We start from the raw sequence: 15,251 nt of genomic DNA, 5'->3' as shown, positions 1-15,251 counted from the left end.
CCGCTTCCCCTCGTCTACTCTCTATTATTAAATAGAAATTAAATTTGGGGAAAAAAAGGAAGGCTCTCCCTCTTTTATGTGCATCCAACGAGTTCTTCCATTAAGTAGCAAAGTGAAAGGAAGCAAATCTAGTGGACTTTGTTCATAAATATTATATATATATATATATATATATATTAATTTGTTGCCCTTATTAATTATAAAGATTCAAACTTTCAATATGGTCTCATTACATGACATGATTGGAAATCAACCCTTTAGATATTATATTTCTAATGGTCAAATTACAAAGCAACAATAGATTCTAGTAAATTTAATGGAATTTAATTATTGATAAGGGATTATCTTCCCTTCTATTTAGGAGATAAGATTTCTTATTTCCCTTCAGTTTAGGAGATAAGAGCTCCATGATTGTATTTATCATTTATGTTCTAAATTGTATAAATACCACTCTTAATCAATGCAAAGACGTGGTTCAATTCAACCTCACATATGGTATTAGAGCAGATCGATTAATCCTCTGCATCTGCTTTCTTCCAAATTTTTTTCCTAAATACTCTTTGCCCGTCACTCCCTCTCTACAATGCCCTCTCAGATGAAAACTCGCATCGGCAGTCCAAATTTTTTTCCTAAATACTCTTTGCCCATCACTCCCTCTCTGCAATGCCCTCTCAGATGAAAACTCGCATCGGCAGAGCTTCTGTGAGCCTTCAACAATTCAAGTTGGGCTACCAGAAGTGATAGATTGCATCCCCACCATCTCTCCCTCTTCATTTTCTCCTCTGCTCATGCGATACCTTTGATCCACGTTGCATTGAAATAAAAATCCTCACAGTCAATGACTGTCTGCTCATTGTTTCTCAATTCCAACTTACTCCAAATCTCTCTCCAAATGCAAGTCTCTCCCTCTTGGTTCATATTGGTCTTTATCAGGTATGATCTTCTTGGGTACATTGATGGCTCCAAACCTTGTCCACCGAAATCCTCACTACAAATCTCTCCCAAATTCAAACCTTTCCCTCTTGGCTCAAATTTGTCCTTATTGGGTATGATTTCCTTACAAAGCCAGTTCCACATTCATAGTTTCAATTGCTAAGAGACAAGATTGGCCTCTCTAACCATGACCTATCTTGAGGGGGCGTGATAAGGGATTATCTTCTCTTCTATTGAGGAGATAAGATTTCTTATCTTCCCTTCGGTTTAGAATATAAGATCTCCATGATTTTATTTATCCTTTCTGTTATAAATTGTATAAATAGTCTTAATCAATGCAAAGACGTGGTTCAGTTCAGCCTCTCATAATTATTTTATGTAAAGTGAAAATAAAGCCAACCTCTTCCTAGTGAATCCTCTTCATTTCATTGACAAGGGGACTTTCCCCTCTACTCCTTTCTCTATCTTGGAGGACGAAATAAAAAGAACAAAGGAAGATGACAACTTCCTCCTCTTTTACTCGTGTCAAAGGGGCAACTTTGTCCCTCTCCTTATTCTTCTTTGTCGAGATAAAGCTAAAGGAACAGGAGATGGGAAGGTCAGTGACAAGTACCCTTTTTAGCATGGCTTTGAGGGATAGCATGTCCCTCACCCTTTTTACTGCATGCAGAAGGACACCCCTCACCCCGCCTTTGCTCTTTGTTTGGATAGAGGTCAGAGGATGGAAGGGGACATCCCTTCCCCTTTTTAACACATGGGGAGGGTGTGCTGCCCTTTTTGGTTGTGTTAAAAAATAAGGGGGGATCCCTCATTTGTGAATAACGGTTGCATGGAGAAGGATAGCTTGCTTCATGAATTTTTTACTTACAATAAAAAAATTATAATCAACTAATCAATATATACTAGTAATTAACTATTTTTTATAATGTTTCATAGCAAGTCTTCATAATTTATTAGATTTTAATTGAAATACATAATCTAGATAGCCTTTTTAGAATTACATTGATAATTTGCCAATATTATCTTAAACTTAAATGTACAAGTTAATTTTAAAGTGTTTTTTTAACGGATCATAATTAAAAATATGACTTTAAATAAGGGTATATTTAAAAATTAATTTAAATAAGAGAACTACAACTTGGGAAACCAAAACCATATTGAGTTCCAAGCATGCACATTCTCAAACCTCTCCCATAGTCACAAAATAAGGAAAAATTGAATGAAAATTGAGTTTCAGTTCCTCGGGATAAGCCTAAAATTGACGATTTTAAAAAAATTATATTTAAAATAAATTATATTTAAAAAAAGTTATATTTAAAAAAATTATATTTAAAAAAAATTATATTTAAAAACAAATTATCTAATTGGGGTTGTATTTAGAAATGTGATATGTAAGAAACTTACTTAAAAATCCCCAAAATAATATATGTGGACTAATACAAGTACTTTCTTCCCTTTGGTTACCCTTTTCGGACGCAAGGGGTCGTGACGGTAGTTATGAGGCGCGAGGGAGGGGAGAAAGGAGCGATGGCCTGCATGATACACTGAAACCTTTCAATCGGCGTCGGCGAGTTTCAAAAGTCTTCACAGAAATTATTCCGTAAACGGTCAATACACATTATTCAATCCCTTTGCCTCTCTCGCTTAAAAGGTCGAAATCCTCTTCGTTCCTGCACAGACGCGCCTCATCCGCGTATTACCAGGTAACTTCTCCTCCTTCCCCCTTTCCAGTCTCCTAGGGCTTACCTAACTCCTCCTCGCTACTTACTGTCTTCTTTTCCTTGGGAGGAACGATTCTACCATTCTCTGACATTCGTGTTTGTTTTACCTTTCCTTTGCTTCCTTTTGTGTTCTCGCCCTGTTAGTTTTTTGGCTTTTGTCGAGAGAATGCCTTTAGATTCTCAGACATGAGTTCCGGCATCGAGATTGAAGACAGCCGCGTTCCGGTGCTCTTCGAGAAGGCCTCAGAGTTATTGATCGTAGCAAGTGAAGGCTCCATGCCTGCGGGCCAGCGCGCGCTGGGTCCAAGTAATTGTTCGCAAACCCCTGATTGGGACCCGAATAATGATCCTGAAGAAGTATTGAGCGTTAGCTTCTGCAACTCACCTCACATTGCTTCCGTCGAGGTAGTTGGTCCTGTTGCTGGTGAATATGATGTAAATTGCGAAGGTGTGAACTTTTGTGCTGCTCAAAACCCTTCGAACCGTAATTGGTTTCCTGAGGAGAACGAACAAGAGGAGCCCGTAGTGGAAAGAGAGGCCTTCCAGACGTTCGATGCTGAGGAAAAGGGTTCTGATATGATTGTCATTGCGTGTTCTGATCCATTGAAGGAATCCCCGGGGTCTACAGATTTATTTGAACATTCCGACATTGGCACATCTGAGCAATTACCACTATCCATTGAGCGGCTACAAATTGGTCTAGAGACTGGGGATGCCTCTGGCAATTCAATAAGAAGGTCTGGTTCAGCCTCCCAAGATCATGAACTCCGTCAGAGTGACGAAGGAAAGTCGTCATTTTCTGCCTTTGGTTCAATTATTTTGCGTTCAAAGAATGAAAAAAAGGTTTTGGAATCATCTGTGGCCTCACTACAATTGAATTCATTCAATATTCTGCAGCTTGGTGGCTGCACTTCACAAAAGTTGTTTTCAGAGTTTGATCAAAATCATGATGTTTCTATGTTAAATCTTAGCCGTCCTTCAATTATAGGATTTGAAGGGAGTGAAGGAGTGGATGGCTCACCAAGGTTGTCTCCTCCTAATGGGCAGCAAAAGGGGGCAATTCTTGAGGCAGAGGAATCCCAAACTTTGGGCACAGAGAAAAAGCCTTCTAATTCAACCAGTAACGCATGTCTGGGTTTGGTTGCGAGTTCCCTTGTGCCTGTTCTATCGACAATGCATCCTATTAACATCAATACAAAGCAATTTCCACTGTTGGCTTGTGACAATGATGGTTGCATCTCCTGTGAATCGGATGCACAATCAAACTCTTTGGTTGTTGAGATTGAGGGAATGGGTGATTTGGGAAAGGAACCAAGGGTTGTCGCCTTACAGAGTAGCTGGTTGCAAGGGGTTGAACGAAAAGTTGTTGGCGAATTTTCTGCTGTTGAAGTTAGTAATGTTTTCCAATTTGATGAGCATAAGACACCTGTTCTTGAGGATGAAAGATTGCAAACACTGGTGGATATTGGTATAGAGGCTCAAACTGTCAGTATTGGTAGAATGGATGATGCTGGAAAGCCTTTGCATCTGTCAAAGTCAGCTTCATCAGGTATCTGTGTAGTACAGGATGGGCATGACACAGTGGCTGACAAATTTTTGACTGTTGTGAAAGAGGGAACATCTATGGTAGATGCAGAGGGAGAGCAATATAACTTGACTGACATTACTTCTTGTGGTGTTAGTTCCAACTCAGGAAGCCCTTTGGTACCCCTGGAATTAGTTTCACCTAGTAATTTCAGTCCACGTGAGCAGAAGAGAACAGGAACTGAATTTCCAACTGTTTGGGTAGAGAGATCTGAAATTTCAAAAATGGAAGAACAGAAATGCCCTTTTGATGTTGCTTTCTCCCATATGGTGGAAGCCTCTGCAGCTTCTTTGAAGTCATCACAAGTAGTGGATGATGTTTTGGGTCCCATTTCTAGCTCTTTGAGTCAGTCGAAAGCTCTGGCTTGTGAAGAAAGTGGTTCCTTGCCCAGGGTTCATGACAATGGCGCAGAATCATCAACTATAAGGTCTGATGGGAGAAATCCTTTGGAACCTGGGGGAGGTAATATATCGACATGTTTCAATCATGAAGATAATGCTGAGGTGACTGTACTGGAATCTGAATCTGCTGAGGAAATCAGATTCCAAAAGCTCTGTACAAAGACAAATCTTAAGGTTACTGATGTTGACTCTCATTGCACGGTGGGAGCAGAACCTGCTCCTGTTTTCAGTGTTGTCTGTCCTTGCTTTAATAATGTCAAGCAGGTTGTAGTGGCATTTGGAAATGACACCAAGTCTTCAATGGCAGAGAGTGATGACATGGATCCATTGGGGAAATCACCAACTTTAAGTAATGTTTGTGTGCCAAAAAGTGAGCAGGTTGGGACAGTGACTGAGTTTTTAGTTTTGGAAGAAAAGAGGCCCAGAATGTCACATACAGAACTGGCCTTTTGTTGCTCGGCAGGAGTTACTTCTTGCTCTATTCTGGAAGATGTGGGGGATACCCTTTGTGTGGGGAGCACCTATCCCAGACGTTCTCCAAGACTAACTAGAATGGGGAATGCTGCAAGGCAGTGTGGGAACACCCTTGAAGCAATTGCAATTTCATTGAGAAAATCAAGAAAGAAGAGAAGCTCCTTTTGCAAACGAACTAGAAATTCTACTTGGGGTGAATTGCAAAATATAGAAGAGGCATTTGCACGAGAATGGAAAATTGTAGATTCTAAGTTTGGTAAAGTTCCAAAGAACAAATTGAGAAAAGGAAGGGGTGGAATAGGTGAACGAAGACGACAGAAGAAAATTCGAACTAAAGGATGTTCACGTGTTTCAAAAAAGAAACAGAGGAACACAACTAATCAAATCCATTTAAAGCTCAAAATTGATGAACAGCTGGTGCTTCCTAGACTTCCCGGGTTTGTAGATTCGCCAGCATCTATACAAACTATTCTAAACGATGATTCTCCAGAGCTAGGAAGTTTCACAGCAGGTCTTAAATTGGATAACAAATTGGGAACTTCTCTTGATTCTAACCCTGAAAAACTGTCTGGGGAGTTATCACGTGATAAAGATTTGGAGAGCACTTTGACACAAGAGACCTCATTGGAAAACAATTTTGGTGAATTTCATGGAGTTTCCTCCCAAACGGAAACTCAAATCTCCATGGAAGCCTTTTATAATAGGGATCTGGATCCAGCTACTTCACCTGACTCTAATGTGTTTGATAAAATTCCAAGCCTAACTGAAATGAAAAGTGCTGTTTGTACCATGAGTGAAACAGCTAATCAAAGTGATTCAGGTATGTGGCCATCTCCTGATTTGGATGTGCTTCATTTAGTTCCAGTTCCTGATGCTGTTGAGAGAGAAAATGGTGGAGACGAGGGTGAATCTCAAGAGATGTTAGTCAATGGTACATTGACCGATTCCCAAGCTGTAGTTCCTCCTGAATCTGTTTTGCCTTTGAATGTGCGGCAAAATAGGAAGAAGAAAGAAAATAAAAATAAAAATTTAAACGATGCCCAATGTCTTCCATCCGTTGAGAATGGGTGCCTTGGTTCTGAAAATATGAGGTTGGGTAGAATACAATCTAGGTATAGGCGTCAACGAAAAGCAAGAGGGAAAACAGAAAGCAGAAAACAAGAAATAGGCATGCACTCTTCAGAGAGCAAATGTTCAAATAGTGGGATACTTAAGTCAGAGTCACCAATTAGTGAAATGGTTCAATTGGAGATCTGTCGGGGAGTTTCAATTGTTGAAGCGGGACCGGAGTCCCAAGGAATTCCATCACAAGATGATCAAGTTAAAGCATATGCGGCTTCCAGAATATCCATAGCTGGTCATACCAAAGAAATAATTCAAAGTCCTGATTCAATGTCACCAGTTGGGAAAAATGCTCGTAGGCAAAAGGGTCCCAGACAGAAGTCTAATAAGAGAAAAGTCAAGAAGGGTATTGCAGGGCAGGATGTTCTGAAAGAGGATAACACTTCACAATTGAGCAACTCAACTAGTTGCAGTTAAATTCTGTACTCCATATTTTTGTTACCTTCATCTGTGTAGGTGGGTTTAATTATGAACTAACTGGCTTTTCTCATGAATTTGGCAGAAAGAGATGGCGAGGTAATAGAGGATGAAGTTATTTATGACAGCATAGTTTCCTCAAAGATGTTACCAGTAGGAGGTGAGCAGCAATTAGAGATACAACCAAGGGCTGCTTGGGTCCGATGTGATGATTGTTACAAGTGGCGATGTATATCAGCTGAGTTGGCAGATGAAATAGAAGAAACTAACTGCAGATGGTAAGCATTCTCATTACTTGCAAAAAGTAGGGGAGCCTTTCTTCTTGCAATCATTGGTCTAAATTCTGATTCATGCTTTTATCTTTAAAATATAATTTCTTATGATACAACCATTTTTTGTGTTTCTCCAAATGTGAGATGCTAAAAGAAATTGCTGTCTGTTCGGGTTTTTGGTTCTCAATATTGATTATTTCATGTCTTGAAGGACTTGTATGGAGAATGCTGACAAGCGTTTTGCTGACTGCTCAATACCTCAAGAGAAGTCAAATGCAGAGATTAACGCTGAGTTGGAAATTTCAGATGCCTCTGGTGATGAAGATTCTAGATGTCAGCAACTAAGTTCTAAACAATTTGAGTCCAGGCAGCTCATGGGTATCTCCTTTGTGCTTGCTGAACTTCAAACCACTTTTTTTTAACTGATGGTAGTATGATTATATTAAACGGGAAAACATGTACTAGTTGTGGATGAAATTGAAAATTTTAAATAACGAACAAGTTGATGCATTGGACTCTGCATTTTATGCTACTCATATGATTTGACTCTTATTTCCCTCTTACAGTTGCACAGCAGGCTAGTTGGACACTTATCAAGCACAATATATTTCTACATCGCAGCCCAAAAACCCAGACAATAGACGAGGTTCAACTATTCATGCCTACATTTGTCCTATCAATTTTTGCAAAGATTGTAATTAAATACTGATTCGTGTCTAATATCTGAGACAGGTAATGGTTTGCCACTGTATGCCACCTTCAGATGGCAGTTTAGGCTGTGGAGATGAGTGCTTGAATCGAATGCTTAACATAGAATGTGTTCAAGGAACCTGTCCGTGTGGGGATCTGTGTTCAAATCAACAGGTTAAGTGTCTGTTCATGATGTTATTTAACAAAACTATCTATAACTGTTTTTGTTAATATGATTAATGCACTTATAGTAACTAATATCATCTAATATCATCTCAAATTCATCTTTTCAGTTTCAAAAGCATAAATATGCGAAGCTAGTGTGGTTTCGTAGTGGAAAGAAAGGATATGGTTTGCGGTTGCTGGAGAATGTTTCTCGGGGGAACTTTCTCATTGAATATGTTGGAGAGGTAAGTTAAATTCATATGATTACAGAATATGCATCAAAATTACAGAATGTGCATGGATTTGTAAATGGAGAATTGCGTATATTACTTGCTGCAGTTAAATTACAGACTAAGAATATAGAGCTTTTAGTACCCCCCTTGATACAATAGGGGTCACCCTTAGGTTACAATGGGAAACAACTCTTGACTATGAAGACATGCTGAGGTTACACCTTTGGCTAGCTGGCCAGGCAGGCTGTTTGCTGATCTTAGGACATGATTCCATTCAACCTGCCACGAGGAAGAGATTTCCAAGATTTCATCAAAGAGGTAGCCTTACCTCTGGGAGGAGGGAGGCCTTTAAATTCCCATGAAATAACATTTGCCAGGTCCTTCTCTGTAATCAGGGAACCAGCGAAGTTCATAAAAAGTTTTACTCCTGAGAATGGGCTTTAGCTTCAGTTTCAGTTGATTTACATACTCTTGAGGCTGGGAAGAGGGATGAGCCATTGCTGTCCTGATAGCCCCGGCCTTGGATTCCCACTGGATGAGCCTTGTAAATTGAGCTTCTGCTAGCACACTTGGGGGATAATTGTGGGGATTGAGTGATCTTTGAAGGAGATAAGGCATTGAAATTCTAAATTTTGTATATTTATTGAATTGGGTCTTCAACTTTTTCTTTTCATTTTGGGTGTTTCTTGTTTTGTCTTTTTTTGGTTCTAGTGTTATATGTTCTTTCAATTGGTTCTCTGAAAGTTTTAATTGTGTTTCTTGGTTGGTATTTTGTTCATTTTTTCTTCATTGGATGCCAGGAACTGATAAAATCATGTCTGGCACCTGCTTACACAAATTTGGTAGGATATATTACTTAGAGCTCCTTCACCTAAATATGGTCAGTGGTCCCTTTCTAGGATCACAATAATGATATAAGAATCAACCTGTTGATAGTCTGTGTGTCTCTCATTGATGGTGTTTTCTTGTTCATGGAACTAAGATGTGAAATTCTAGTCTGTCATTTATTATGTAATTTTTATTTTTAATTTCCCTGTATTCATGTGCTCTCCCCTCCTGCATGGGTTAGCCCTTGTATCCTTTCTCTTGATTAAAATAGTGTTTTTTTGTTCTAATTGGGCTAAAGGTTCCTGGGTATTTATCTAGTTGAGCAGTTGGTCTTTCTTTCTGTTCCAATCAGGTCCTTGATCTGCATAATTATGAAGCTCGCCAGAGGGATTATGCTTCTAGAGGTCAAAAGCACTTCTATTTCATGACATTAAATGGCAGTGAGGTTTGATTTTCTGGCTTTGAAGTTCCTTATTACTTTTTTCGTTGTTGCCAATCTTGTTACTGTGTATTGTGTTCTTGGATACTATTTCTGTGAGATATTTGAGCACTAACTGCTGTTATTTCAACTTTATGGGCATACATAAGTTCTTTTATTCTATTTCCCCAATCAAAATATCTTCCTGATTCTTGAGAATACATTTTGTATTTTGCTAGAGAGTTTTGGATGTATCTTTGTGGTTCTTTTATTTTTCTTTTTTGTAGGCATTAATGCAACCTGTTGAGACTAGGTTCTTTTTGTTGCTGAAATTTCAGAGGGATGTTTTAAGGAGTGAATTTGTTAGAAATGACAAACTAGCAAAGAGCATTGTGGAAGCAAAAAGCTTGGTTTAAATGGCTACAAGATTACATGTTTCTTCCATGTTATATGACTAGGTTTAGTGCCATGTTAGGCAGTGTGACGTAACAAGCTAGTCACGTATTTAGTCCGTTCTCCTCCAGCCACTTCAGTTCTTAAAACTACCCAAGTTTTTAGTTTGAAAATGTTTTTTCAAGCATATCATAATCTCCTCTATTTCACCTGTATCACTTCTAGAAATCAGTGTCGTCCTAGTGACAGTTAAAACTACTGCACTTGTTTCTATTGATGTACTAGCATTATTGATTTGGATCTTATCTAACCCATGCTCGTAGAATTTTTCTTTGGACCATAAACTCATCTTCCTAAGAAAATTTTTCTTTTTCTTATTCCTGCTACCCATTTTTTTCCTGAGAAAATAAACAGGTGCTTTCTGTAAAAGTTTCTTGGGCAAGGCCCTAAAAAAACCATTTTAAACACCCAATTTGTAGAAAAGCTACTCCTTTTTCTCTGCAATTTTTTCGTGCAACAGAGATACAAATATTTATGGATATAATTTATTTATTTTTATCTTGTCCTATTGTATATGAGATAAGAATATTCAAAAATCTAATTTCTTGGATTTTTTAATTTTTTGCTGTTGTCTTTCATTCTTTTTTTTTGTTGAAAAAAGGCGCGATTATATTAAAAGCCAAAAGGCAAGCAAAGAGAAACAAACATCAAGAAGGGGTATCTCTTATGATGAAATCATTGAAGGGAGACCCCCTCCTGAGCTAAAGAATCAGCTAAGCTATAGGAATCAAATTGCATTTACAATAAAAAGCACTAGCTAAGTCCTGAATTTCATAGAAACTTAGCCAATGCTGCCAGGGAGGAGATTTCTTTCCATTGCACCAATTAATCACACTTTCAGAATCTCCTTCAACATGAAGCTGCCCTTGATATTTGTCTCAAAAATACAAATACCTTGCCTAAGAGCAAGAAATTGGCTGAAAAAATGTTACCAATAGACCCCGAAAAGGAGGTCAAGATTCTGCCGGAAGAATATTTAAAAACACCACTTACACCCGAAGGACCAGGGTTCCCCAAAGATGATTCATCAAAATTTAATTTTATAAGATGAGAACCTGGTAGAGATCATTCAACCATCCTAATGATGTAAAACAATCTGAGCCTAGTTGTTTCTGATAGGTCAGCAGAAATATCATTAAATAACTCCAAAGACTTATCCAAACAATAATTTGAGAGAAAGCTTTCATAGCCAAAGACTCCTATGAAGAAGATACTTGCTGAAAATGTCTAGAATTCCTCTCCCACCAGATCAGCCTAGGAATGAAGACTAAACAAACTTGCATTCTTATTTTCCCACACATAGGAAAACAAATTCTTGAACATAGAGAAAAGAATTCAGAAATTGATGCTGGGATACATAAACTCATCCTAGAGGACCCAAAAAACTGCTTCAAATGCACCAAGAAAATCTGCAATGAAATAGCAAGTGATTGGTTGTTTCATTCTCAACTCCACAAAGCAAGCATAAAGGGCTGGATATAGAAGCTCCACACCAAATTAGATTATCATGAGTGAGAATTTTCCCATGCAAAGCACTCCAAAAGAAAAGTTTTGCTTTTAGGGAGACCCAGAGAGAGATCAGACTGAGGCAGCTGAATGATGAGAAATAAAGTTAGCAATAAGCATGTGATTGCAAGATGAAACTCAAAAAATGCTATCCGCATCAGGAATCCTAATAATTTTATCGATTGGAGAAACTTGGAGATAAATATCATCAAGTTTGTATTATAGAATCACTAAATTTCAGAGGTTCTCATTTCAAAAAAATAATAATTTCAGAGCTTCTTCTCATTAAGATCTTGTTGAAATGACGGCCCCAATCAATGCTCTTAAAACTCTCCTCTTCAATAACATCTGAAATTTAGCTGTTGAGAAGAAATAACTGATGGTATTTCATATGCAAACTTGATGGAGACTCCAAGGTTGTCATTGATTGGTACGCAAAGCAAATCCGCCCCCCTTGGCGGCACTGGGATACTTTTTTCAAAATCTGTAATATATCTTCTTACCTAAATTGTAAATGAACCCAGACACCCAGATCCGCCAATCACTTGGCGGACTATCATGCTAAAAGGGGTTCATCCCTCCAAAGTCTCGTTGTGGAGGATGGCCCATCACGTTAAGTTGTCTCTGTCCTCTTGTTTTTTAATAAATATTCACACATTCCATAAAAAAAAAAAACTGATGGTATTTCACATTAAAAAAGGAATCAAGAAGCCAAAGATCAGTCTAAAAACAAATGGAAGAACCTGAACCAGCATGAAACCATATATGAGAAGAAAATATGGAGAATTTTTTATGAATGTATCTCCATGTTGAAGAGAGCCAACCAAGACTAGTGATGAATCTTTTTTTTTTTTTATATAATTTTTTGAGAAAGAGCGCAATTTGTTAATTCCAAAGAAAAATACCATAGCCCTTAGAAGAGGCCCCCCTTACAATGAGGAATTGGAGGGCAACCCCCTCTTTGTCCAAGGAGTCGGCAAAACAGTTTGGGGAGTTTGAAATGTGAGACCAAGAACAAATTGGAGAACAAAGATCTTGAATTTTAAAAAAAAAAAAACAAGGCCATTATACCCAAGGCGTGTTCTTCATTCCCAAGTACTAGCTGATAACGATAGAGGAGTCACCTTCCACAAAAAGCAAGCCCTGGAACTGGTCCAATCTCTTGTTGTAATGGGAGGTCTCTTATAGTTTGTTGTTTTCTTTGTTGTCTTTCATAAATTATCACTTTTATAAAAAAAAAAAGGAGCATCAAGATTAGATTGACTTACAGGAATGGAAAACAAGGAGGGTTGTACCACTAGCTATCTCTCTTACCTTTTCTTAGAAGTATAGACTTGTGGCTTAGAAGTTGGTTTGTGGTTTTATGGGGATTGAAGTGGAGTGGTAGGGGGAGGCCATATATCATTATGGGATATTCTTGTGGTATGCCCAGAATTCGATATGATACACCTGATGCATACCATGGGTTGGGCTGTATCAGGCCTGTTTCATCTTTAAGGGCTGTATTGCCACCCCTGAACATTCAGAAAAACATGATTGTGGAAGTTGCATCCGAGATGATAATTTTTTGTTTAGTCATCTATTTTGCTGTGGGGTGTGAGCATGCATGAGTTCTGACGAATTAGGAAACACAGAACTAATGGAATCGTCTTTGGACATAACCCAACATTATTAGATGAAAATGCACAATTAATTGGAAGCCAATTGAATTCTTATTCTCTTTCAATAAAAAAATAAATTAAATTCTTATTCTGATAGATTTTTTTTTTAATACACAGTACCGTTAACCATTAACCATTAACCTATCTTTGAGTAAGTTCAGCCACATCATTCTTGTAAATTGTTTTTTTTTTTTTTTAAATGAGGTGTATAAACTATAAAAAAGAGAGCAGAGCACAAACAAACCTAACTAAATTGTTTCTTGTAAATTGTTTGTGCAACCTAATTAACTTGGAACTGACTAAAAGCAAAAATAATTTGTTTCTTTGTTGGTGATCTGTGTGTTCGCTACTTGTTTTGCTGTGCAAGGAGATTTGGCCGTGGTGTTTAGCTGGTTTTTTTGGGACAAAACAACTTATTATGATGAGATTCGGAACTTATTTTCTTTTATCCAATTGATTAGATTCATTTGCAGCATATTACCAATTGAATGGTGGATCAAATGGCTTGGTTAGGAGTTTCTTTTGTAGCACTTTGGGGGTCATTTCCCTCTTACGTCTAGTTTTATAAAACACTTGCTGACTATCTTAACATGTCTATCTTAGATCATTGATGCATGTGCTAAAGGAAATTTGGGGCGTTTCATCAATCATAGTTGTGAGCCTAATTGCCGTACAGAAAAGGTAATTTGTCTTGTTTCTGAGTGTCACTGTATGCATATGCACTAACATGTTTTTTCAGTTCTTTGACTGTTTCATGAAGAATTTGGTGATAATTGTCCACCTATCTGATAAAGATTTGTTTGTGCTTATTTACTACAAATGTTTAGTGGGGAGTGTATTTTGAATTGTATTTTGAGAATATTTTTCCTGGAATTCTAATTTCTGAGATAAAATTTTCCTCATATATATATTTCAAAAGATAAGTTCCATAGTGTAATCTCTGGAATTGTTGTTCATATTTTCATGTAATGACATCACTGTTAGTTGGTTAGCGTTAATGGCTTAAGAAATAGTCATTTAGGGCTTAGGGGGTTATGCCTTGTTTAACAGGAACAAGTTAATAATATTGCATTTATAAAAATTAACAGCATAGCTTTTATTATTTTTTAACAAATATGAAAAGTACACTAGTCATATATCACAAGGGTATGTTAGTCATTTGCATGACATGTATCAAAACTTTAGCTAAATAACACTTTTTCTATTTTAGACAAGAAATAATAAAAAAATATTTAAAAATGACAAAAGAGTGAAAAATTAGCATAAAAAGTGCTTTCTCTTAATACAATTACAGTAAACAAAATATAACATGCATGGAAATAAGTTCAAAAGACTATTTTCATCTTTCTTTGTGTGTTAAAGTTGGGTACCAGTTTGTCCCAAAATGAGCTAAAGTTAGGAGGCATTTTTCCAACTAATATTGCAGGAATTTTCCTAATGTTAGCCTATGTGGAATTATTATCACTGACACTTCCCTCAAACTAACAAACGATGAGCCTGAGATGTGGACTGTATATATGGGGTGTACAAATTTATGTAGGACATAAAACTAGGCTAATAGAACTAGCACCTTGCTTTCATACCATGTTAAAGTTGAGCTTAGATGCATCCCAGTATAACTATTAACCTATTATAATGTGAAAATTATAAAAAATTAGGTATGATTTATATTATTTTATGTGAAATGCATGGACAAATATGATTAAAGGATATCTCATAATGTTCATTTTTCATATCGAGCCCCTTAATCCCAGTTTCTGACACTAGAACCCAAGACTACTTCCCCCACCCCACCCCCAAACCTCTGCACTCCCACCCGCCCCGTGCCCCCCACCCCACCCCCAAACCTCTGCACTCCCACCCGCCCCAAGCCCCCCCCCCCCCCTCCGAACAATGCGGACTTTGTGACAAGGAAGAAAAAATAGGTCAAAAGGTTCTTTGACTACTTTAACTTTAAAATAGAAAGAGAGACATGTGGATATTGTTGTTATTTTACATGAAAATTGGTAGAAAAGATATTTTTGGTATTCAAGTTCTTTAATTAACTCTTTTATGTGTGTCATTTATGGACTTACTTTAGTTCTTGCAGTCCTTTAGTTGAGTTCGACATAACCCTTCTGACTGAAGTTTATTTACTTGACATTTTCATCTCTGTGATTCTCATCTTATAGATGGTTCTTCAGTTGTTCAAAAAAAGCATGTCTTGTGTAGTAATTATCTTGTAAAATCCGGCTTCGATACTAATACTTGTGGCTTGTGGCTATGGCATATTAACCGGATCCTAATCTCTATGATAGGCACCAATAATTTGAACTATGTTACATCCTCAATTGTCAGTATGCTTGTTAAATTGGTATTGCACAATAATTGAA

At 37.5% G+C, this 15,251-nt stretch overlaps 1 protein-coding gene across 1 annotated transcript in view; it reads left to right on the top strand.

The window, feature by feature from the left end:
* Positions 1–2,439: 2,439 nt before the first annotated feature.
* LOC137945301 (histone-lysine N-methyltransferase ASHH2) overlaps positions 2,440–15,251 on the top strand; it is a 36,774-nt gene continuing 23,962 nt past the window's right edge. The window contains exons 1-9 of the mRNA XM_068791119.1: positions 2,440–2,636; positions 2,799–6,648; positions 6,739–6,931; positions 7,137–7,303; positions 7,492–7,571; positions 7,658–7,789; positions 7,909–8,025; positions 9,194–9,286; positions 13,483–13,560. Of these exons, the coding sequence (XP_068647220.1) occupies positions 2,841–6,648; positions 6,739–6,931; positions 7,137–7,303; positions 7,492–7,571; positions 7,658–7,789; positions 7,909–8,025; positions 9,194–9,286; positions 13,483–13,560 (4,668 nt within the window). The 5' untranslated portion in view covers positions 2,440–2,636; positions 2,799–2,840. The remainder of the gene's footprint in view (positions 2,637–2,798; positions 6,649–6,738; positions 6,932–7,136; positions 7,304–7,491; positions 7,572–7,657; positions 7,790–7,908; positions 8,026–9,193; positions 9,287–13,482; positions 13,561–15,251) is intronic.

The sequence above is a fragment of the Aristolochia californica genome, unplaced genomic scaffold (assembly GCF_029961685.1).
Source record: "Aristolochia californica isolate CCGP_79_NKW_82.1479 unplaced genomic scaffold, dmAriCali1.0.hap1 SCAF_12, whole genome shotgun sequence".
NCBI lineage: Eukaryota > Viridiplantae > Streptophyta > Magnoliopsida > Piperales > Aristolochiaceae > Aristolochia > Aristolochia californica.
The sequence above is the reverse complement of the archived record's forward strand: the minus strand, read 5'-3'. Positions and strand labels throughout refer to the sequence as shown.